At 48.3% G+C, this 26,149-nt stretch overlaps 1 protein-coding gene across 1 annotated transcript in view; it reads right to left on the bottom strand.

Annotated features, from left to right (window-relative positions):
* The window catches only part of PRSS12 (serine protease 12), a 139,334-nt gene extending 116,738 nt beyond the window's left edge, over positions 1-22,596 (bottom strand). Inside the window, exon 1 of the mRNA XM_075616387.1 lies at positions 20,485-22,596. Within this exon, the coding sequence (XP_075472502.1) occupies positions 20,485-20,905 (421 nt within the window). The 5' untranslated portion in view covers positions 20,906-22,596. The remainder of the gene's footprint in view (positions 1-20,484) is intronic.
* Between the last annotated feature and the right edge of the window lie 3,553 nt (positions 22,597-26,149).

Below are 26,149 nucleotides of genomic sequence, written 5' to 3'. Positions count from 1 at the left end.
AATTCACTAAATTTTATACTAAACTCTACAATTTGAAGACTCAAAAGGGGGCCTCAGAGTCGGCAAAGGCGGAAGCAATCTTAAGCTATCTAGCTGATTGTGATCTACCCAAGTTGACGGAGGAAGAAAATTCCCACCTCAACTCCAAAATCACGAAAGAAGAACTGATATCCGCGGTAAAGGTCTCTAAAACATCCAAAGCACCAGGCCCAGATGGCTTCTCCAATACCTATTATAAAAAGTTCCTCCCAATCCTGACCCCGCATTTGATGAACCTGTTTAACTCATTCCTGGAAGGGAACCCGATCCCTTCATCAATGTCCCTAGCTAACCTGGCCATTATTCATAAAGAGGGGAAAGACCCAACACTGTGTGGGAGCTACAGACCCATTTCACTTTTAAATAATGATTTGAAACTATATAGTAAAATCCTGGCGAATCGGTTGAACCCCATTCTGCCAAGATTAATAAATATAGACCAGGTTGGGTTCGTCCAAGGGCGTCAAGCCTCGGACAATACCAGAAAGATTTTTGACATCATTGAACACGTCCATCTTACAAACTCCAAGGCAATGCTATTAAGTTTAGATGCAGAGAAGGCATTTGATAGAATTGATTGGCTTTTCCTCACTAAAACGTTGGAGAAATTCGGTTTCAAAGATACATACCTAGAAGGAGTAAAGGCGTTGTACCAAAACCCGTCAGCAATTGTAAAACTACCAGGAGGAAACTCAGAGAGATTCCAAATAAAAAATGGTACAAGACAGGGATGCCCCTTGTCCCCCCTCCTCTTTGCTCTCACCATAGAACCCTTGGCGGCTAAAATTCGAAACAATATAAATATCCAGGGCATAACGATTGGAAAAATAAATTATAAGATCTCCCTGTTTGCCGATGATATCATTCTAACGCTAACCAAGCCTCAGACCTCCCTTCCCAATCTCCAGAAGGAGCTCGAGGACTTTGGAGGTATATCAGGATACAAAATTAATAGTGATAAATCGGAGGCCCTAAACATCAGTCTAACAGAGCCAGAAGTGAAACTAATCAAAATAAACTTTGCATACAAATGGAGCCCTTCACACATCAAATACCTGGGAGTGAATGTATCAAGGGACTACCAGTCACTATATCAGTGTAACTACCCAGCTCTCTTTGACAAAATCAAAAAGGATTTTAGCAAATGGGAAGATTACCAAATATCATGGATCGGAAGGATGATATCTCTAAAAATGAATATTCTCCCAAGATTACTGTATTATTTCCAAACCCTTCCGGTCCATGTCCCCGGCTCAGAGCTTAAAAACATCCAAAACAGGATGTTCCATTTCATTTGGCAAGGCAAAAGACCCAGAGTAGCCCGATCAGTTCTGCTGTCATCACGGGGGAGAAGGGGCATGGGAGTCCCGGATATCCAAAAATATTATCAGGCTGCTCAACTAAAGCAAGCGGTACTATGGAACGCAGACTCGACCCAAAGATGTTGGCTCCAAATAGAAACATTCTATGCTAAAATGCCTTCTCTGCCAGCATGCCTATGGAGTATGGAAAGGGGAGACATGCCACCGCAAAAATTTAAACTAAGAACAGCAAGGCACACATGGGAAGTTTGGCTAAAAACTAAAAACAAATATAAGCTCGCCTCTACGGGCTCGCAACTTACACCAATATTTGACAACCCTAAGTTCCCACCGGGATGTGCATCAAAACAGTTCGACCAACTAAAATCAGAAGGAATAAAGACGCTAATGGACATAATGTGTCTAGGAAGTCTCCTAAGCTACCGAGACCTGAAAGCAAAATATAAGATCCCGAACTTGGATGCGTTTAAGTACCTCCAAATCAGACATTTCGCTCAAAAAGTATCGCCAAGCCTGGAATTCCCCTTTCCCACTAGATTTGAGGGACTCTGCAAGTCTGACTCGGACCAAAGGGGACTAATATCCAAGATCTACTCGGAAATGGAAACAAGGGAGGGATCTCCTCAACATGACTACATGTTTAAATGGGCCGCGGACCTAAATATAACTATTGAGGAGGAAGACTGGAAAGAAATCTGGGGAGCGGCCGCAGAGACATCCATCTGCACCACTACAAGGGAAAACATTTATAAAGTACTCTTCTATTGGTACCTCACGCCAGTGAGATTAAAACAAATCTACCCTCTGGCATCAGATCTGTGCTGGAGAGGCTGTGGCCAAAGGGGGGACATGGCCCATATATGGTGGGCATGTCCAGAAATTAAGAAATACTGGACTACGGTCCAAAATTTAATAAAAGAGGTCACAGACCTCGAGTTACCCATTGAGCCATTGACCTACCTACTGGCCAGACCAACTGAGGAAATTGGTCGCCCAACTAGGAAATTGATCTCCTTTATCCTCACAGCGGCGAGATGTGAAATAGCGTCCTCCTGGAAGAAGGTAGCCCCCCCTACTAAGGGAATGAATAAAAAAAGAATCAACGAAGTGATGCTTATGGAAAAGCTTACAGCCTACCTAAAGCAAAAAATTAAACCATTCGAAAGGGTGTGGGAACCGTGGATGACATTACAGGACTAGGGTCCCCTTCCAGGGTCGAAACAGGAATCCCCTTCATAAAGGACTACTACCCTAATAAACTGGGACGCAGGCCGCCCAGAAGAAGATACACTCTCCCGCCCCTCCCCGCCCCCTCTTTTCCTCCCCCTCCCCCCCCCCCCCACACCTGTTCTTCTCCTTCTTCGGTACTATACTAAGCTTCCCCCTCTTGGGAAGTGCTCCTCATGGGCAAGTTTCCTTGCCTCTCTTCCACAAAATTTGAAAATGGTGTAATATGTTGGGATGTAAATGTTGACAATTGCATATATGTAACTGTGTATCTACCCAATAAAAAAGTTTGGAAAAAAAAAAAGAGCAAATCACAAGTATCCTAAAACAACCTATGTTTTGTAAACTACTTTACCATGTATTTGGCTTCCTTACACAAGTGTAATCAAAATTAATGCAAACATTTGCCTTTTTTAGGAGAGAGATTTTGTAACTAAAGAGATGTTTTTATTCATGGGAAACTGAATGGTGATTTTCTTGCCAATCAAGTGTTTCCTGTACCCTTGGCAAACCCTGTCATCTGGCCAATACCCAGAAAATGAGGAAAGAGCGGGCATTTTGCATGAGCATACTCCTACACAAGTGATGTCACACAAAAAGAAGTCAAGACTCAAAACTCTTCAAAATTTCAGCTTCAAGTGCTTACAAAGTGACTTTAAACTTATTCTAGTTATAAGTGGAAGATTTTTGCAAAACAAATAAAAACACATCAGTCACCTAGATTTGACCTCTGAAGCACGTCAAAGTCATTGGTTCATGTGGGTCTTAGGAGGGAATACATATTTAAAGGCGGAAATTTATGCTTTCTTTTATGAACTTCCTTGTTATTGAGATACATAATTTCTCTATCTCTCTTCATGCTACTTAAGAGGTTAATATTACCATTGGCAATGTATTTGCCTGCATGTCAATCAGCAATGCATGTGTACTCCGCTGGCAGAATTATCATGACATTACCCCTACCAATTATCAGTCTGCTGGCAGCCATTTTGGGTAATTGAGTAAAGGAACAACAATATTTAATCCCCCGAGAACAAGGGGTTGTCTCAAAATTTCAACCCAACCAACTAAATCTCAAATCAGGTAGCGTTTAAAAAAACAAACAAACAAACAACTAAACACTGACAATAGCTACAGCAGATGTTCAATTGAGCAAAATTGGAAACAAACTTCCCCTCCAGCTACAAATGTATCTAATTCTAAGGTCAGGCAAGTCTTGGAAATGGAGCTATTGACCGCCCTCCTAATAAACCACCCGATGCAGAAATGCATTGAATGACTGTATGGCTGCCTTGGCTCAGAGTATTGTCTGAGGATTTGTGAGTTACAGTACTTCTTAGGCCTCGTTCAGGGTGTCAGCTGCAGGACTCGGAGGGAGGGCGTGAGGGAGGCAGTGCTGCAGTTTGCTGGGCGATCTGTGTTTATCCCCCAGCAGACTTTTCAGCGTTGGGGAGGGGGCGGGGTTACACACGGCAGGGTAAGTATCCAAGTTGCAGTCATGAAATCATTCTGAAGAATGATTTCATTGGCTGCCTTGGTCCCTGTGACGCTGCTGCAGCTCCAAAAAACGAAATTTTCGTTTATTGAAACTGTAGTCAGCTTCAACTCCTGGCTTCGGAGACAGGGCAGTTGCTACCCTGAAAACCAGTATTCAAATTGAATACTTTGTTTCTCACGGCAGCACGCACGGCAGCACGCCCTCCCTCCGAAGCCAGCACCCTGAACGAGGCCTTAGGCAAAATCCTATGAACAAGACACACTCATAACAAAGTTCTTCATTACTGTTAGTTTTTGTCTTCTTGTATAATTGAAATATGATATGTACTTATAAATTACCTATGTACAGATTGTAACCCCTTTAATACAGTAACAGTTGTAACCCCTTTAATACAGTAGTATTAAAATCGACATCTGTCCTGGAACAGGATTGTGTTTTTTCTCTGTCTTCAGGCTGCCAGCACTCCTCAGCCTAGCTGTTGCAACAATGTTGCGACCCCTTGTGGGTTTCTTGGCTTCAGCCAGTTGCTTTGGCAACCCCCCCCCTGCCTCTTTACCAGGACAGGCTGCTCCCCCTCCCCTTGCCGGGTGGTGTTGCCCCAGTTAATTTCCCATCAGCCCAGACCAGCATGCTGTCTTTTAGTTCCAGCAGCCATGTTAAGCAGACATCTCTCCTTTCCTGGTAAATATCTGGTTTATACCTATCCCTATATCTTGCATTTAGCCCAGTTCCCTCATAGCGTCCCCTCTCTTCCATTTAGCGTCCCCTCTCTTCCATTGACCTCATGTCTCAGTCTTCCCTCAGTATTTCCCCCTTTTTATTTGTATGTTGTTGCCCCAAATAAACACTTCAGCAAGTAAGAAGGTTCCCTTGTTTGATATATGGAATTGAGTTAACCTGCCTGTCCCTACTCATCTATCAGGGAGTGCTTGGTCCAGAACAACATCATTTGATACCCTTCCCCCTTTTCCATGCCTTTTGGTTTCTGTATTCCCACTCTTGAAAAATCTAATACAATAAGAATAATTAGGGCCGGGGGTGGGGGGAGGGGCACAGCAAAAGGAGGATAGATTGCAGTGTATTGTTAATATAATGTGTTATAATAAAAGTGGGTCTGGATTCTGACTGAAAGACATTTGTTTCTGACTGAAAGACATTTGTATATGTACAACAGTACATTATTTGTAAAAGCCAGATATTGTAGTGTTGATGTCAGGAACAAGAGCAACTGGAAATAATTACGCAACTTCATTTTTCGCACAGTTTCCAACTAAAAAGACAATTTGGTGTAAGGGAAGTGGGTGAAATTAGACAGCCATTGACCCTTTCCTGGGAAAAGCACCTGAGAAAACATAGAGAAATCCCAGACAGATGTTTGAGGAGTGTTACATGTTTCTAATGTACCTGTAAATCAGAAAAGCGTCTAGGTCAAGAGTGACTTAGAAAAATAATTTTAGAAATAGTTTTCTAGAAAATGATTATTTGTTTGTGTTTTTGTCTGATGCTGTCATATAGATTTATTGTTCCTGTTTCATGTTCATGTTGGAAATACATCTTGATATCAGCACTTAACCTACTGCTGTAATTTCTTCCACCTCCTTATTGTAAATTTTGCAAACCATACGATCTAATTACTTTTTTCTTTTTTAAGACTCAATATTTTTGAGATAAAGTATCTGCCTGTATTAGTAGGGATGTACGAAGCATTCGCACACTTAGGGGCCTATGCAGAGAGCAGCGCTATAATAAATTGGAGAGTTTAAGAAAAAGTAGCATTAATGGAGAGTTTTTTTCTCCATATGCAGAAAGGGCATAAAACTGCATTTAGAATCCTGTCTGCATATGGAGAGTTTCAACCAGCGATATGAGCGATATGAGCGATATGAACTAGTGGAAAAAAAATCGCGTTTTTTTTTTCTTCTCCCCCACCGGCCGCCGAGCTCCAGCTTCTTGCTGGCGAAGCAAAATGTTGAAAATCGCGCCATTTTTTTTGGCGCGAACAGCCACTAGATGGCGTTCGCGCCTCTCTGAATACGGCCGTTTTCAACACTGGAGAGATTTAGGTTCTCTCCAGCCGCGCGGCGAAATTTGTAAAGAAAAAAAAAATGGCGCTTTTTTAATAAACTCTCCATTACCTGCCTTTTTCAAGCTATACTTCGCCAAAAAATGCCGCTTTACCTGCTAGCGCTGCTCTCTGCATGAGGCCCTTAGTTTAACTTGACAAATTTCACCTACATATGTAGCAAGACTTAGGCCGCGTTTATAGTGCGCGCGACGGATGACGTCACCCGTCGCTGTCGCCACCCACGAAAGTTGTATTTGCTTTGCAGCGACGTCGCAAGCGACCTGGCCATTGATTGGTTCAGACGCTGTCACATGTGGCGACAGCCTCTGAAAAATCAAATTTTACCAGCTTCCAAATTTCGCGCCGCCACGTCGCTTCGCGCTTACTATAAGCGCACGCGACGGCGGCGATACATTTGTTTTGCCGCAACGTTGCGTCGCCGACACTATAAGCACGGCCTTACTGTCTGTGTTGCAGAGGCAGCTCGCGCTCCTGCGATGATCGTGGCCCGGATGGATTAACGCTGCATAGCGTCGAATCCAGAAGCAAGGTACCCCCACAGCGCAATCACGGCAGGCACTGTCCCCAGCGCCGCAACCGTTTGCTTTTCCGACCGCGGCGCTGGGGACAGCAAGTCTTGCCACATCTGTATGTTGATTCAGCGAAGGAGCTCACTTTTATTCAAACGTTTGTAGGGAAAATTCGATTAACGCTGAGAAGTTCATGAGCATCGCACCCTCAATTACTTTGACTTCCGAAATTCGATCAAATGTGTAAAATACATTTCTTTATGTCTCCTGGGCAGCTATTTTGCTGTTTAAAAAGGCTAAATAGAAGAGGAAAAAATGACAACTTGGGTTATTTCGATACAACATTTGGCGCCAAAAGTTCAATCTATTTTCCTAATTTTCCACTGATTTGCAGAACTTTTGAAAAGTCCGATTGAAACTGCAGCACGGTGAATCTCTGCCCGCTCCCATATCTCTGCCCGCTCCCACATCTCTGCCCCCTCCCACATCTCTGCCCGCTCCCACATCTCCGCCCGCTCCCACATCTCCGCCCGCTCCCATATCTCTGCCCGCTCCCACATCTCTGCCCGCTCCCACATCTCTGCCCGCTCCCACATCTCCGCCCGCTCCCACATCTCCGCCCGCTCCCATATCTCTGCCCCTCCCATATCTCTGCCCCTCCCACATCTCTGCCCGCTCCCACATCTCTGCGCCTCCCACATCTCTGCCCGCTCCCACATCTCTGCCCGCTCCCACATCTCTGCCCGCTCCCACATCTCTGCCCGCTCCCACATCTCTGCCCGCTCCCACATCTCTGCCCGCTCCCACATCTCTGCCCGCTCCCACATCTCTGCCCCTCCCACATCTCTGCCCGCTCCCACATCTCTGCCCGCTCCCACATCTCTGCCCGCTCCCACATCTCTGCCCGCTCCCACATCTCTGCCCGCTCCCACATCTCTGCCCGCTCCCACATCTCTGCCCCTCCCACATCTCTGCCCGCTCCCACATCTCTGCCCGCTCCCACATCACTGCCCCTCCCACATCTCTGCCCGCTCCCACATCTCTGCCCGCTCCCACATCTCTGCCCGCTCCCACATCTCTGCCCGCTCCCACATCTCTGCCCGCTCCCATATCTCTGCCCCTCCCATATCTCTGCCCGCTCCCATATCTCTGCCCCTCCCATATCTCTGCCCCTCCCACATCTCTGCCCCTCCCACATCTCTGCCCGCTCCCACATCTCTGCCCCTCCCACATCTCTGCCCGCTCCCACATCTCTGCCCGCTCCCACATCTCTGCCCGCTCCCACATCTCTGCCCGCTCCCACATCTCTGCCCGCTCCCACATCTCTGCCCGCTCCCACATCTCTGCCCCTCCCACATCTCTGCCCCTCCCACATCTCTGCCCCTCCCACATCTCTGTCCGATCCCACATATCTGCCCCTCCCACATCTCTGCCCGCTCCCACATCTCTGCCCGCTCCCACATATCTGCCCCTCCCACATCTCTGCCCGCTCCCACATCTCTGCCCGCTCCCACATCTCTGCCCCTCCCACATCTCTGCCCGCTCCCACATCTCTGTCCGCTCCCACATCTCTGCCCCTCCCACATCTCTGCCCGCTCCCACATCTCTGCCCCTCCCACATCTCTGCCCCTCCCACATCTCTGCCCGCTCCCACATCTCTGCCCGCTCCCACATCTCTGCCCCTCCCACATCTCTGCCCGCTCCCACATCTCTGCCCGCTCCCACATCTCTGCCCGCTCCCACATCTCTGCCCGCTCCCACATCTCTGCCCGCTCCCACATCTCTGCCCGCTCCCACATCTCTGCCCGCTCCCACATCTCTGCCCGCTCCCACATCTCTGCCCGCTCCCACATCTCTGCCCGCTCCCACATCTCTGCCCGCTCCCACATCTCTGCCCGCTCCCACATCTCTGCCCGCTCCCACATCTCTGCCCCTCCCATATCTCTGACCCGCTCCCATATCTCTGCCCGCTCCCACTATCTCTGCCCCTCCCACATCTCTGCCCCTCCCACATCTCTGCCCGCTCCCACATCTCTGCCCCTCCCACATCTCTGCCCGCTCCCACATCTCTGCCCGCTCCCACATCTCTGCCCGCTCCCACATCTCTGCCCGCTCCCACATCTCTGCCCGCTCCCACATCTCTGCCCGCTCCCACATCTCTGCCCGCTCCCACATCTCTGTCCGATCCCACATATCTGCCCGCTCCCACATCTCTGCCCGCTCCCACATCTCTGCCCGCTCCCACATCTCTGCCCGCTCCCACATCTCTGCCCGCTCCCACATCTCTGCCCGCTCCCACATCTCTCTCTGCCCGCTCCCACATCTCTGCCCGCTCCCACATCTCTGCCCCGCTCCCACATCTCTGCCCGCTCCCACATCTCTGCCCGCTCCCACATCTCTGCCCGCTCCCACATCTCTGCCCGCTCCCACATCTCTGCCCGCTCCCACATCTCTGCCCGCTCCCACATCTCTGCCCGCTCCCACATCTCTGCCCGCTCCCACATCTCTGCCCGCTCCCACATCTCTGCCCGCTCCCACATCTCTGCCCGCTCCCACATCTCTGCCCGCTCCCACATCTCTGCCCGCTCCCACATCTCTGCCCCTCCCACATCTCCTGCCCGCTCCCACATCTCGCCCGCTCCCACATCTCTGTCCGCTCCCACATCTCTGCCCGCTCCCACATCTCTGCCCCTCCCACATCTCTGCCCGCTCCCACATCTCTGCCCGCTCCCACATCTCTGCCCCTCCCACATCTCTGCCCGCTCCCACATCTCTGCCCGCTCCCACATCTCTGCCCGCTCCCACATCTCTGCCCCTCCCACATCTCTGCCCGCTCCCACATCTCTGCCCGCTCCCACATCTCTGCCCCTCCCACATCTCTGCCCGCTCCCACATCTCTGCCCGCTCCCACATCTCTGCCCGCTCCCACATCTCTGCCCGCTCCCACATCTCTGCCGCTCCCACATCTCTGCCCGCTCCCACATCTCTGCCCGCTCCCACATCTCTGCCCGCTCCCACATCTCTGCCCGCTCCCACATCTCTGCCCGCTCCCACATCTCTGCCCGCTCCCACATCTCTGCCCGCTCCCACATCTCTGCCCGCTCCCACATCTCTGCCCGCTCCCACATCTCTGCCCGCTCCCACATCTCTGCCCCTCCCACATCTCTGCCCGCTCCCACATCTCTGCCCGCTCCCACATCTCTGCCCGCTCCCACATCTCTGCCCCTCCCACATCTCTGCCCGCTCCCACATCTCTGCCCGCTCCCACATCTCTGCCCGCTCCCACATCTCTGCCCGCTCCCACATCTCTGCCCGCTCCCACATCTCTGCCCGCTCCCACATCTCTGCCTCCTCCCACATCTCTGCCCGCTCCCACATCTCTGCCCGCTCCCACATCTCTGCCCGCTCCCACATCTCTGCCCCTCCCACATCTCTGCCCCTCCCACATCTCTGCCCGCTCCCACATCTCTGCCCGCTCCCACATCTCTGCCCGCTCCCACATCTCTGCCCGCTCCCACATCTCTGCCCCTCCCACATCTCTGCCCCTCCCACATCTCTGCCCGCTCCCACATCTCTGCCCGCTCCCACATCTCTGCCCCTCCCACATCTCTGCCCGCTCCCACATCTCTGCCCCTCCCACATCTCTGCACATCTCTGCCCTCCCACATCTCTGCCCCTCCCACATCTCTGCCCGCTCCCACATCTCTGCCCGCTCCCACATCTCTGCCCGCTCCCACATCTCTGCCCGCTCCCACATCTCTGCCCCTCCCACATCTCTGCCCGCTCCCACATCTCTGCCCGCTCCCACATCTCTGCCCGCTCCCACATCTCTGCCCGCTCCCACATCTCTGCCCGCTCCCACATCTCTGCCCGCTCCCACATCTCTGCCCGCTCCCACATCTCTGCCCCTCCCACATCTCTGCCCCTCCCACATCTCTGCCCGCTCCCACATCTCTGCCCGCTCCCACATCTCTGCCCGCTCCCACATCTCTGCCCGCTCCCACATCTCTGCCCGCTCCCACATATCTGCCCGCTCCCACATCTCTGCCCGCTCCCACATCTCTGCCCGCTCCCACATCTCTGCCCCTCCCACATCTCTGCCCCTCCCACATCTCTGCCCGCTCCCACATCTCTGCCCGCTCCCACATCTCTGCCCCTCCCACATCTCTGCCCGCTCCCACATCTCTGCCCGCTCCCACATCTCGCCCGCTCCCACATCTCTGCCCGCTCCCACATCTCTGCCCTCCCACATCTCTGCCCGCTCCCACATCTCTGCCCGCTCCCACATCTCTGCCCCTCCCACATCTCCGCCCGCTCCCACATCTCTGCCCGCTCCACATCTCTGCCCGCTCCCACATCTCTGCCCGCTCCCACATCTCTGCCCGCTCCCACATCTCTGCCCGCTCCCACATCTCTGCCCCTCCCACATCTCTGCCCCTCCCACATCTCTGCCCCTCCCACATCTCGCCCGCTCCCACATCTCTGCCCGCTCCCACATCTCTGCCCCTCCCACATCTCTGCCCCTCCCACATCTCTGCCCGCTCCCACATCTCTGCCCGCTCCCACATCTCTGCCCCTCCCACATCTCCGCCCGCTCCCACATCTCCGCCCGCTCCCACATCTCTGCCCGCTCCCACATCTCTGCCCGCTCCCACATCTCTGCCCGCTCCCACATCTCTGCCCGCTCCCACATCTCTGCCCCTCCCACATCTCTGCCCGCTCCCACATCTCTGCCCGCTCCCACATCTCTGCCCGCTCCCACATCTCTGCCCGCTCCCACATCTCTGCCCGCTCCCACATCTCTGCCCGCTCCCACATCTCTGTCCGCTCCCACATCTCTGCCCGCTCCCACATCTCTGCCCGCTCCCACATCTCTGCCCGCTCCCACATCTCTGCCCGCTCCCACATCTCTGCCCGCTCCCACATCTCTGCCCGCTCCCACATCTCTGCCCGCTCCCACATCTCTGCCCGCTCCCACATCTCTGCCCCTCCCACATCTCTGCCCCTCCCACATCTCTGCCCCTCCCACATCTCTGCCCCTCCCACATCTCTGCCCGCTCCCACATCTCTGTCCGCTCCCACATCTCTGCCCCTCCCACATCTCTGCCCGCTCCCACATCTCTGCCCCTCCCACATCTCTGCCCGCTCCCACATCTCTGCCCGCTCCCACATCTCTGCCCGCTCCCACATCTCTGCCCGCTCCCACATCTCTGCCCGCTCCCACATCTCTGCCCGCTCCCACATCTCTGCCCGCTCCCACATCTCTGCCCCTCCCACATCTCTGTCCGCTCCCACATCTCTGCCCGCTCCCACATCTCTGCCCCTCCCACATCTCTGCCCGCTCCCACATCTCTGCCCGCTCCCCCATCTCTGCCCGCTCCCACATCTCTGCCCGCTCCCACATCTCTGCCCGCTCCCACATCTCTGCCCGCTCCCACATCTCTGCCCCTCCCACATCTCTGCCCGCTCCCACATCTCTGCCCGCTCCCACATCTCTGCCCGCTCCCACATCTCTGCCCGCTCCCACATCTCTGCCCCTCCCACATCTCTGCCCGCTCCCACATCTCTGCCCCTCCCACATCTCTGTCCGCTCCCACATCTCTGTCCCTCCCACATCTCTGCCCCTCCCACATCTCTGCCCGCTCCCACATCTCCGCCCCTCCCACATCTCTGCCCCTCCCACATCTCTGCCCCTCCCACATCTCTGCCCCTCCCACATCTCTGCCCCTCCCACATCTCTGCCCGCTCCCACATCTCTGCCCGCTCCCACATCTCTGCCCGCTCCCACATGTCTGCCCCTCCCACATCTCTGCCCCTCCCACATCTCTGCCCGCTCCCACATCTCTGCCCGCTCCCACATCTCTGCCCGCTCCCACATCTCTGCCCCTCCCACATCTCTGCCCGCTCCCACATCTCTGTCCGCTCCCACATCTCTGCCCGCTCCCACATCTCTGCCCGCTCCCACATCTCTGCCCGCTCACACATCTCTGCCCGCTCCCACATCTCTGCCCGCTCCCACATCTCTGTCCGCTCCCACATCTCTGTCCGCTCCCACATCTCTGCCCGCTCCCACATCTCTGTCCCTCCCACATCTCTGCCCGCTCCCACATCTCTGCCCGCTCCCACATCTCTGCCCGCTCCCACATCTCTGCCCGCTCCCACATCTCTGCCCGCTCCCACATCTCTGCCCGCTCCCACATCTCTGTCCGCTCCCACATCTCTGTCCGCTCCCACATCTCTGCCCGCTCCCACATCTCTGCCCCTCCCGCATCTCTGTCCGCTCCCGCATCTCTGCCCGCTCCCACATCTCTGTCCCTCCCACATCTCTGCCCGCTCCCACATCTCTGCCCGCTCCCACATCTCTGCCCGCTCCCACATCTCTGCCCGCTCCCACATCTCTGCCCGCTCCCACATCTCTGTCCGCTCCCACATCTCTGTCCCTCCCACATCTCTGCCCGCTCCCACATCTCTGCCCGCTCCCACATCTCTGTCCGCTCCCACATCTCTGCCCGCTCCCACATCTCTGTCCCTCCCACATCTCTGCCCGCTCCCACATCTCTGCCCGCTCCCACATCTCTGCCCGCTCCCACATCTCTGCCCGCTCCCACATCTCTGTCCGCTCCCACATCTCTGCCCCTCCCACATCTCTGTCCGCTCCCACATCTCTGCCCCTCCCACATCTCTGCCCCTCCCACATCTCTGCCCCTCCCACATCTCTGCCCGCTCCCACATCTCTGCCCGCTCCCACATCTCTGTCCGCTCCCACATCTCTGCCCCTCCCACATCTCTGTCCGCTCCCACATCTCTGCCCCTCCCACATCTCTGCCCCTCCCACATCTCTGCCCCTCCCACATCTCTGCCCGCTCCCACATCTCTGCCCCTCCCACATCTCTGCCCCTCCCACATCTCTGCCCGCTCCCACATCTCTGCCCGCTCCCACATCTCTGCCCGCTCCCACATCTCTGTCCGCTCCCACATCTCTGCCCGCTCCCACATCTCTGCCCGCTCCCACATCTCTGCCCGCTCCCACATCTCTGCCCGCTCCCACATCTCTGCCCCTCCCACATCTCTGCCCGCTCCCACATCTCTGTCCCTCCCACATCTCTGCCCCTCCCACATCTCTGTCCGCTCCCACATCTCTGCCCGCTCCCACATCTCCGCCCCTCCCACATCTCTGCCCCTCCCACATATCTGCCCGCACCCACATCTCTGCCCGCTCCCACATCTCTGCCCGCTCCCACATCTCTGCCCGCTCCCACATCTCTGCCCCTCCCACATCTCTGCCCGCTCCCACATCTCTGCCCGCACCCACATCTCTGCCCGCTCCCACATCTCTGTCCCTCCCACATCTCTGCCCGCTCCCACATCTCTGCCCCTCCCACATCTCTGCCCGCTCCCACATCTCTGCCCGCTCCCACATCTCTGCCCGCTCCCACATCTCTGCCCGCTCCCACATCTCTGCCCGCTCCCACATCTCTGCCCCTCCCACATCTCTGCCCCCTCCCACATCTCTGCCCGCTCCCACATCTCTGCCCGCTCCCACATCTCTGCCCGCTCCCACATCTCTGTCCGCTCCCACATCTCTGCCCCTCCCACATCTCTGCCCGCTCCCACATCTCTGCCCGCTCCCACATCTCTGCCCGCTCCCACATCTCTGCCCGCTCCCACATCTCTGCCCGCTCCCACATATCTGCCCGCTCCCACATCTCTGCCCGCTCCCACATCTCTGCCCGCTCCCACATCTCTGCCCGCTCCCACATCTCTGCCCGCTCCCACATCTCTGCCCCTCCCACATCTCTGCCCGCTCCCACATCTCTGCCCCTCCCACATCTCTGCCCCTCCCACATCTCTGCCCCTCCCACATCTCTGCCCCTCCCACATCTCTGCCCGCTCCCACATCTCTGCCCCTCCCACATCTCTGCCCCTCCCACATCTCTGTCCCTCCCACATCTCTGCTGGCGGATTCTTTTAGACATTGAACAAAGTGTGATATCAGGGGAGGATATCACGACCACTCATATTCATTTTTACTATCCCAGAGTACCGCCATTTTTTTATTCACACTTTTCATTCTTCAACTTTATTTAAGAAGACAAATTGCTTTTTACTGATGTAGCATCAATACCGTACTTAGCCTCTCTAAAATACAGGCCAGAATTTATTTTCCCCAGTGTTTAAGAAATGTAAACTTCTTTAAACCAAGCCCTGCTATACCACCACTGGGATCACTGGTTTCAGATGATTTTTAACAACAACATAAAACGATAACTTTTAAAAAAATGTTTTTAAGAATTAACGGTTTTTCATTGGGTTTTTAAAAAAAACAAACATATTTTATAGTTTGAATGCTTATTTTAGGACACAGCATTTGCATTTAAACAAATCCTCTAATCCTTAAAACTGTTAAAAAAAAAAAGTCAAAAGTACGGCAAAAGTGCATCTTTCTACTGGGCACCCTGCAAATGCATTTACTAAGCATGCTCCATTGTTCAATTAAATACCATTTCATAAAAACACAAGCTGACCTTCACAAATAAAGAACAAGTTATCCTTGAATGGGAGGAGAAATATGATAGTATTTTTATTTTCTGTAAAGCAGACAAGTTATTTTAGTGGTTATGTTTTTCTGTTTAAAATGATCTGCTTCTCTCCCCTCCTTTACAAGTTTTGCTGCCAAGGGCATCTTATTTGCTGCAGACTTTCATGCAGTCCAGACTTGACTCCTTTAAACCCCGCAGCGATTCTGAGGGAGCCAAGACAGAATAGTGGGTTATGAAACAGTCAGTGGTTGTATGAGTTTTGAAGTTAACCAGAGACCTCAAGCACATCTTATGTGCACAAACAACACAACCGTAACTATTTCAGATCAAGTTTGATTTACCCTTTCTCTAGGGTACTTGCACAAGTAATGTTTCTTTTGCCCTTTCTCCCACTAAGGGGTAATAGAAAAAAAGTACAGTATATAAATAAAATGGTATGATAAGCGGTGGTTTAAGCGCGTTCAAATACTCAATACAAATGTGTGTCATGACACTGACCACTGATTACTAGTGAAATTCTAAAACACAAATTGCACTTTTTCGTAACTAACATATACCTGCTTGTTATGTTTAGATTTCTGGAGACAAGCCAAATTAGATGCAATTACAACAACGGTTGTGGTTTAATGGGAATTATTTTTTAAAACATTATTAAAGCTGACACAAAACATTGTCTACTTGAAAAAAACACCTTCATTAAGTCAGCACGTACTGTACAAATCTGAGTCTGACATGCTAACAATGACATGCTAACAAGTGTAAAGTTGTGTTCATTTTACTACAAATCAGAGAGACTTTGAAGTGTAAACTTTTGAAAGGCGTTATTTTTTTTATTACACAATAATAATTATGAAGTCTGTTTCATAATCCACCTCATCTATTTTACACAGCTGTTAAGTGAATTGTCATTTGCACTGACTGACAACACAGTCACTTTGGAATGAGACATTGGAGGCTTGAAGTGAAACACATTAGTAGAAGCAGACAGACTTTACACAAAAGGAAGGTAGCGGGGAGGTGAATGAGAAAGAGAAGTAGGATGTAGAAACAGCAAATAAGTCGATTCACAAAAAAATTATGGTTGACTGATTTATATGATAAATTTTACAGGACAGTACACTATGGAAATTGAGGATTTAGTAGGGTACACTAAATGATATCAGCCTTTATCTTTTAACCCATACATACTGTACATTGCTGTACAATTTTTTGCTTTTTTACCATTTGCATTGCAATATATTTGATATTCTATCTACAATTCCCTCTATTAACTGTTTGTTAACAAAGTTCATGTACATACCCTACACAAAGCAATATTCATTTAAAGAATCAGAAGCATTCTGAATACTATATTGTTAAAAAAAAAAGTTGTTGTTTTTTTCCGCCTGCTTAAGGCATGTACTACTATCATAAATCTCATATATTTCATAATTCACGTGTGCAAATTTAGTTGACAGCACAGAAGTTCAAACAAGCCCTACTTCTCTTATTCATGAGACAGCCCTTCAGGGATATCTCTAGTAACAGATACCAGAAAGATAACAGATTATTGAGTAGCCAAAACAGTGTCCCAGTATCGTGTTTAATGAAAGCAACCAGATTGTAGCCTGTAATAGTGCCCTTTATCTAATGTAAGGAGAACAGTGCACACACAAGGGTTAATGACTGCTTTTTTATCAAAAGTCCCAAGTTGCAAAACAGCTAAAAACAGCACTATATAAACCTGTGTACAGGCATACCCCGCATTAACATACGCAATTGGACCGAAGCATGTATGTAAAGCAAAAATGTACTTAAAGTGAAGCACACCCTTTTACCCACTTATCGATGCATGTACTGTACTGCAATCGTCATATACTTGCATAACTGATGTAAATAACGCATTTGTAGCAGGCTCAATAGTCTCCCCGCTTGCGCACAGCTGCGGTACAGGTAGGGAGCCGGTATTGCTGTTCAGGACGTGCTGCCAGGCGCATGCGTGATCTGCCGTTTGCCTATTGAGCGATATGTACTTACTCGCGAGTGTACTTAAAGTGAGTGTCCTTAAACCGGGGTATGCCTGTATGTGTGTTGCTTTGAGTGGGACTATTATATATTGTAGATATGGTAGGTATCAGTTTGTCCAATGCTTGGAGCTAGAAGACTTTGAAAAATATTCATTTCATTCTCTCTTCATCTTGATGTGTTAAGATATTTTGCGCCTAATTTGCACAGCTTGCAGCGTGTCAATGGGGAGAGACATGGTAAAGGGACGCTTAGAAAAGCAAGTACTGAAGGAGGCCCAAAACGGCATCCAGTAGAGATATTACACCAAAAGAGAATGATAAGATTTTTATTATGTTTATATCACAAGTTAGATAGTAATGTCTTGGGTCTTTATTCAATTACAAGTGTTCATTTTTCTTCTTTCGTTTTATGGCTGAGATATGGAGATTCATTGTAGGATGTGACACCTTTTAGAAGACCAAAATGATGGTTCTTAAAATGATACAGTGAACAAAAAAAGAAGAAGAAAGCTATGAGGTATCAAGAGTTCTGTATACTCTATAATTTCATCAATAAAGAACCCTAATAGTTTGTCCCTTCAAAAGGTGTCACAACTTATGGCAAATTTATTGGGGTCTTTTATCAAACTCTCCTGGCTGCAAAACCAGGGCATTTACACTACACTGTTTTTATTAATCAAGAAAATACCATTCGTTTTAATAGGAATATTTTTTTGTTGCCCAAATAAATCCTGTGCAGTTATTTTGCTCCAGTTTTGCACCCAGAAGACTTTACTAAATAACCCCCTACATTTCCTCAGGACCAATATGGTCACTCGAACATGGAGCTACATGCCTAAGATAGTGATTGGTTTGTGAGTGCAATCAAAGCAGAAGGACTATATCAAGACTAGTGCTGCTGAGTCTGGTGTACTAGCACCTGCAACCCCTGGTCAGTTTGAGAGCCACAGAAAAGTAAGCATATTAGGGGTTCATTCTCCCAGAGATGCCTTAGTCACCTTTTTTTCAGGCTCATTTAGTACTGATGACATTACTACAGTCTTACTTTTTGTTAACCTGGCTAATGTAAGACACAAACTGATAACCTCAGTCAGGTTTACTCAGCTGCACAAGTAGTTTTGCTCACGCTGCTGCCATCTAAGTGAGAAAACTATAGCATATACAAGGCAGAATGCATCGTCACAATTTCACATGAATCCAAATAAATAGCAGAATTTATTTATTTGTAAAAATGATTAGTCATTGAAGTGGAAAAAAACAGATTCAAGAATTGGTGTCATTCATTCACTCATAAATACATTTGCAAGATGTTCAGGACAGTGATTCATTGTGGATATAAATTCTGTGCACGGCTCTGCATCCAATTGTAGAGAATCAATTATACTTAATAATGATTAATGTAGGCCCCTCTCCCTTATGATGCCCTTAAAAATAACCAAAAAAATGAGATAACCTGAAACAATCATGACAAAGGCTTCACTTCTCATTAACTACCAAAACAATTAAAGATACTAACATTATGACAAACCGCATTTCAGCTCTAAATTATAGAGGACCATGTTAAAATGGATTTGAAGCAAAAGGTGACACTGTGTGCCCATTTGTGTAATTTCCCATAATCCCTAGCAGCAGTGGAAGCACTGTATGCTAAGAGATATTGGTGAAAAAGCAGGGTTGCAGACCTGCCTGAGACGTGAATGTGCTCACAGGCGGTATTTTTATTTGTTGGAAGTTCTAAAGTCAAAACAAGTATTTTCACTAACACTATTAAGTCCGGGCGCCACGTGGAATCTGAGATACTATATTGGACTGTTTTTTTTTTTTTTTTTTTTAAATATATGCTTTGCATAATTAGTTTTATACCTGATGCAAAATAACAGTGTGCTGACATAGATAAAAATAACAAACATTGTACCCATGGATGCATTCAATGAATATACAAAGAAAATAATAGTTCCCACATTTCAGCTGGCACGCCTGTTGAAAAGGTTAAACTGAGTTCATTGTCAAAAGAGAAATAAATTATCAGTTAATAAATCCTCGTGGCTCCGATAGCTGCGTCAAAAGTGGGAAGACTGATGCTGTCCTAGGCGTAAGCCACCTGGTGGGAGCATACACAAGCATACACAAGTGTACAAGTGAGGGGCAGAAAGAAATATTTACTACAACTGCAACCTACTCTACAGACCACTTGTATCGCCAGAGTGCACGGTACCCCAGGGCTGCCCAACTCCAGTCCTCAAGCCCCCCAGCAGGTCAGGATTTCAGGATATTCCTGATTCAGCACAGGTGGATGCAATTAGTGCAATCAGTCCCTGCTTCAGCACAGGTGGTGCAGTCTTTGATTAAGCCACCTGTGCTGAAGCTGGGATATACTGAAAACCTAACCTGTTGGGGGAGGGGGCTTTAGGACTGGAGTTGAGCACCCCTGCTGTAGAGGTTGGGCTCTGAGAAACGGAATAGATTTCTTACCAACACAATATGCATTCTGGGGCAGTGTTGGGAAGTATTGTCCTCAGGCGACTTATAGACATGACTCTTTTCTGCGCCAGAGAAGACAGCGATCTGTTTCTAAGCAATGCCTTCTTGGCCCGTCTGGCAGGGACGTGGTTAAAGGACTTTACCGACACTCAGGTCAATGTAACCTGGGATGATAATCCAATACTGAAGTGCTATACAAAACCCATTCAAATAAAAAAAAGCATGCATGGTTTGGTAGAAACGATGTCATCCTTTGCTAACTTGTGTTCAATCAATCATTCAGGTATCCTCTACAGGGTTTTTTTCAACGAGTTCCCTGTGCATCCCTAAAAGGTTCCCTGCAATTCTCAGGTCATTTGAAAATTGTACCAAATACAGAAGAATTTACATGATATCAGAGGCACTATTAGAGATGGTTCGGATTCCTTACAATGCATCTGATTTCAGACGCGCTATTAGAGAGGGTTGGGGTTCCGCAGAATTTCACAATGTAATTATATGGTTCCTTAACCCCAAAAAGGTTTAAAAAAAAAAAAAAACACTGATCTACAGGCATGGATTTATTTCAACAACTTTTTTTCCACTGGTCAAATAAAAACCTCTTCTTGATATAAAAATATGTAATCACACACTGCTTTAGTGTTTAGTCATAAAACAAATCTTCTATTGTGAAGTTTACTATCAATTTTCAGGGAGACTACAAATCCCCATTGTGGTTAATCCACTAGCAGTTTTAGACCCTCCTGGACTGAGTACCATACTGCTCCATTACTCACCTTGTTTACAGTCACAGTAGCCCCAGTCCACCCTTCCTCGGTTGTTCCTGAAGAAGCACCAGGGCTTACTCCTTCCATCTGGGTTCCTGCAGAAGTTGTGGTCTCCCAACCCTTTGCCTGGTGTTCTCTCTAGAAAAGTGGGCACTGCGACCCAGTTTAAACACTCTGCACCAAACTCCGTTACATTGACAAAGTCACCTATAGACCTCCCTTTGCCTCTGTATTTTGGACAACCTGTGTAATGCTGGTGAGCAGGTAGTAGATGATGAGGCTGAGGATGCGGGGGGTGAGGTAGAGGCAGACGAAGAGACTGATGGTGTTGAAGATGATGATGAATGGAAGTACCAGAGGACTTTTCAATGCATCCCACTATAGGAATGCTCCCTAAAATTAGAGCCACAGCAAAGCTGGTTATTGTCATGCTGCCAGTACTGTGTGTTTTGTTCCATCTCCACCACTATTCTAGTCCTGAATCTGATGGGGGAGGCGGAGCTGCCACTTCCCCCTAATCCCATCCAGCCCATTTCATATTCATGCAGGAAGAAATGTAGCTCTTCAATGCAGAAATCAACAGTGTAAAAAGCAAGGCTGACAAAAAGACCAATCCACAGTTGAGGAAAAGGAGAAGGGGAGGAAGGAGGAGTAGAAGCAGGAGGAGGGGAAGAGAATACGTAAACTAGGTTACTTATGGAGTGCAAAACATATTGTATGAGATGGTCAAGGAAACGATATCTTGCAAAACAAGATACACTTTGTCTTCAGTGCTCTACTAATACTTTTTTTTTTTAACACAAAAAATTATGCCTGTCTCCAAATTCCTAAAGAACCTTTCTTGATCCAAGTTTTATTTGGGGGATTTTGCTTAAAAACTAAGCTTGAAGGTATTCCAACGAGAGAGGCTGCCAGATCCCAGCTTCTGAAGGTTACAGTGCTAAAAGTATGCAGTTTAATCCTTGTGTTTTTTTAGATGCACTTCACAATGTCAATTTTTCAGGAAGACAATTAGAGACAGATGATGCAAACGTGTTGTTTCTGAAACCATTGATAGCACTGTACAACCGCTTACACTTTTAAAGGACCTCTAGAAAAATGATTATTGCATCCATGAACGGAAGCACATTCTTCTTACTTTATTTAGTTAACACTGGATGTGATCAAACAGGAAAAATCATGAAAGTAAAATTGTATCTCTGATAGGGCAAGCTAATCTAAAATAAAACTAATACACCAACATATAAGCTTCCAGGACAAAACTGCAATAAATTTCTTTCCGTGAAGAAAAACGTTGATAAATCTGTTCAGTCCCAAACGTGACAAATAGATCGCCAACACAAGCAGCAACGCAAGAAGAAAACTGCTGTTAGCTTTTTCTGAGCAACGCGAAAAACAGCGATATCTTTCTGTGTGACATTTCTTCACTTAAATGTGCCAAGGAATTTTTGTGTTTTATCCTATTTTTCTCCTCCCAAGTATTTTTTCTTCTTCTCCTTGCCAGGACTTTTCTCAGCAATGTGGAAGATATGCACAATACCTATTCATGTCTCTGCATTTTCCTGGTTCCCAGCAGACAGTGAGCTGTAGAGAGCAATAGCTGCAGGTGAGGAGAACTGTCAAAATGTCTCAGACATCCCAGCAGGCTGGAGATGCAAGTCTGCGCTCCGGGGGAATCTCCTTCTTTTCTCGCCTGTTCTTCCGTCTCCTGCCTCCTAACGTAGCAATTTTCCAAGAACTTTCTTTGGCCAGTTTTATTGATTGAAAGGCTCTTACATCACTTACTGGACTAAAAGCAGAGGGCTGTGTCTCTTCTCTGAGTTTGCTCTCACCAGCTGTTTTAAAGCACATGCAGCCAGGCAAAGCACTGCTAGTCTTGTCAGTCAGATGATACAGTACTGCTGCTGGCAATGTAGATAGCATTTCAGTCATCTCATAGTGCAAGCGACAAAAATAACGATGCACCCAAACATGGCTACGGCATCTTACTTAACAGGTTTACTCATGCAAAACAAGTAATAACTAAGGGTCCACCTCTTTAACCCCAGAAATTAAATGCAGACACTCACAGTTTTAAAGAGGGAATATTTTTGTGATTTTTTTTAAATGAGGTAGCATTGAAGTATGGGGTCTCTGGTGCTGAACCCCATTCATTTCACCTCTGGAGAACCCATGCTTCCGGAGATACAAACCTCTGTAGAGGGTGCCAGTAGCCGCTCTGATCGGCTTACAGGTTTCACTTAATGGCGGAGTTTCAAAGCTCCCACGTCCTGTGGGCCAATTGGAAACCGTAACGCCATCATTTTTAGCAAGAAAAGAGAAGTTGCGCCAAAAAGAATATCCTACTGTTCAATGTGTGGCTTCAGTTCTTTCCACAAAAGGAGATTCGCTGCCCGAGTCTCTCAGAGGTGATTCACCAACCTCTGTATAGGTGTAGGTAGAAAAAAGGGGAAGGGTCCTCAGGCGCGTTGCTCCGCTTGTGTCTCCACGGCGTTTAGGACGTATGAAATTGAAGGGAAGAAAGGGGAACCACAGTGAAAAAACAACACAAAGGTTATATGCAATTTACTTCTTCATTTATGGGAAGGGGGGGAGGGGTAGACAATAAAAATTCACTTCTAGGAGGAGACACACTCACATCTAGTCTCCAATTCTGATTAGATGATTTCTCCTTTGTGGATGATTGGATGGGGTGGGGATAAGGGGATGCCTCCTGGTATCTTAGTGATATCAAGAGCTGCTTTCACTGGCTAATTGAATTATCCAAGTTAGCACCTGAATCGCCTTGCTGCAGGGAAGGGTGAAGCTTCCTATTGGCTCGTGTGACGCGGAAGCTTTAAACTTTGCTGAGGTACCGGCACCCCTTTCGGAGGTCTGTATCACGGGGAGCAGGGGGTCCCAGACCTGAGATTAATGGGGTTAAGCTCTGGAAATTGCCTGCTTCAAATCTATAATAAAAAATAATAAGTAAATGTAGCACATGTCGTCGTCCCCCCGTACCCCCCGGGAGAACTCGGGTAGGCTACTGCTGATGTAGTGCTGGTTACCTGCGAGGGAACAGGAGAGATGCGCTGCCCGCGATGGTGTTGGGGATCAGGACAGTCTTTATGGGGATCCACTGGTTCTTCTCCTCTTGGTGTCAGCGCCTCCAGACATAGGTGGTTCAGCAGAGCTGAAGGCAATCCCACCATGACAACCTTTATCCCCAATACCTCTGTGCAACAGACTGCCGCCGAGCCAGAAGTATAAATGAGGATGATCTTTATTGTAGCAGCCACTGCCGGTGTCATTACAGCGTATGCTTCAGTTGATAGAATAGATCCCTGGATTCTGGATGGTTCTGGCCTGTGGGTAATATTGAGTCCTGGCTAGCGTAGCAAGTTGCCCTCAGCTCATGAGGCTGAGCACAGGTTTCACTCCTAACCGGGAGGAGATGTCTCCAACACTCTCCTACCCCATGCAGGGGCAGGCTGGAAACCAACTGAATGTCTCACCCCTAAGGAGGTGAACTTCAGTCTATAATTTAGGCCCTTCCTTCACGAAGCTCAAAGAGGGAGGACCCAGTATCTGTACCAACATTGGTTATCACACATCCCTGTGTCATCTTCACTCCGGTCACTCAGGAAGTCAGCATGAGGAAGGAGAAACCCCCATAGGATAGCCTGTCACTGTCTACATCTTATTAGAACTTATGTGGCAGGGAAGGTAGAGAGATAGCTGGACAAGCCATGGCTATATAAAAAAAAGGCATGAATTGCTCCTTTAAAGTACATTTTTGTTGCTATTTAAGTCTGGCAATGTACATTTCTGCCACACTGCGCCTGAAATGTTCATGTTGCTTGCTGTCAGCACCCACCACCTCCTAGTCCAAATAATAACTATGAACACTATATTAGTAAGGGGTTCTCTGCCAGGGGAAGCTGTGACCTTTGGTAATGCTTTGCAATGCTCAGCAGGCTCACCTTGCAGTGACAAGGTTAAATGTGCCCTGCCACCCAGCATGAATATGAAGTACTTTGGGCAGATTATGTGAAAGAGAAGAAAAAGAAAACACAGAAATTCGACACCGGCAAAAGTATTTAATTCAGTAGCTTGTAATAATAATGCTATTGTTAAATAGGCTGCAGTTACAGTTCATTTACACACCCCTGATAATTATCTAGGAGCTGTAAAACAGACAAGTAGGGGCCTATGTATTGTGGTTAGATTTACATTTTTTTTTTGTGCAAAAACATTTCAGTGTTGAAAAGTACAATTTAGATCAGACCAACCCATAGATACAAATCAAAACTTGCTAGCTCAGTTCATTCCGAAATAATTATTTATTACAAAAAAGTACATTTCCAAAAATCAAGATAATAAAAGCAAATAAGGTCACAAAATGTCTAATAGCAAGTTTGAAAATAAGAGGTCACTACATGGATCTCAAAGCATTTTTGTATTTGACGTGCTAAAAAGTAATAAAAACCTTTACAAAATGTGTGGTGTAGGTATGAAGACCATACAGGATGCATAATATGTGGTTTTAAATTATTTTGTATGTGTTGAATATCTGATTTGAAACAATTTAAACTAAAAACAAAATTATGAGTTTTTTTATTATTAATACCTAGTGTTAGTAAATGTAAATAATTAGCGTAATATCATTAATAATAGTAACCTATATTACGAAACATCCCTCCTGCGTCAAATAAATATTTGGGTTGATACAAAGCAACTTCATTCTGCACTAACTATTACGCCATGTTGATCTTGGGGGTCGATTTGATGCATTTTCTCCTTTTATTTTTGGTGCACAGAGTACAGGGAAAACGGCGGTGCATCTGCTGCTGCTGCTGAAGATTGGAAACCACAAACTGCAAACCACAAAATATCCTAGGTGCAAAAATGTATTTTAGGGCACAGTAACAGCCAAAAAGAACACTCTGACGTGTTTCCCGTGGTATCCCACGCTTTATCAAAGCACCTAGGATATTTTGTGGTTTGCAGTTTGTGGTTTCCAATCTTCAGCAGCAGCAGCAGTAGCAGCAGATGCACCGCCGTTTTCCCTGTACTCTCTTCAATTGTTCCTTGGTAGGAGCACGCAGGACAGGACCAGGATATCCCCAAGGTCAGCAGTGAGTAATCCATTTACTTAATTTATGTGATCAGTCCTACACACGGTTACCTAGACCACCACATAAGACTTACCTATATGGCTAGTGGCATAATCTATGGGAGTGTGTTTAACATTGGACTATCTGGAATCCTGAGTCTTATGAACTGTCCTATGCTATGAAGATGTTTATATTTTTATACTGTATCATGATCAAACATTGCCTACTCCTGGTTAGCATCACAAGTGGGAATTAACCCTCCCCTTCCCTTCCATTTTTGGTGCACAGAAACATTATTTTAAGTACATACCATTTATATATGTACACCTAGTGCATTCCATTACTGCAGCGGTGCGAAAAGTGGGGGCGGGAGATTTTTCGGGGGGCGCAGCGTTGCAGAGGCCCCCGCGCTCTTACCCAAGGCATTTAAATTAAATGTCGGGGGATCGCGGGAGGCCACAGTCACTCTAAACACCTTCACTCTGCCTGCGTCGGGATTCGTGTCCATGGCAACGCGGCGTCAAATGACACCACAGGGTCATGTGACGTGACGTCATACGCGTCAAATGACGCTGGGG

Source organism: Ascaphus truei, chromosome 1 (assembly GCF_040206685.1).
Source record: "Ascaphus truei isolate aAscTru1 chromosome 1, aAscTru1.hap1, whole genome shotgun sequence".
NCBI classification, from domain to species: Eukaryota; Metazoa; Chordata; class Amphibia; order Anura; family Ascaphidae; genus Ascaphus; species Ascaphus truei.
The sequence above is the reverse complement of the archived record's forward strand: the minus strand, read 5'-3'. Positions and strand labels throughout refer to the sequence as shown.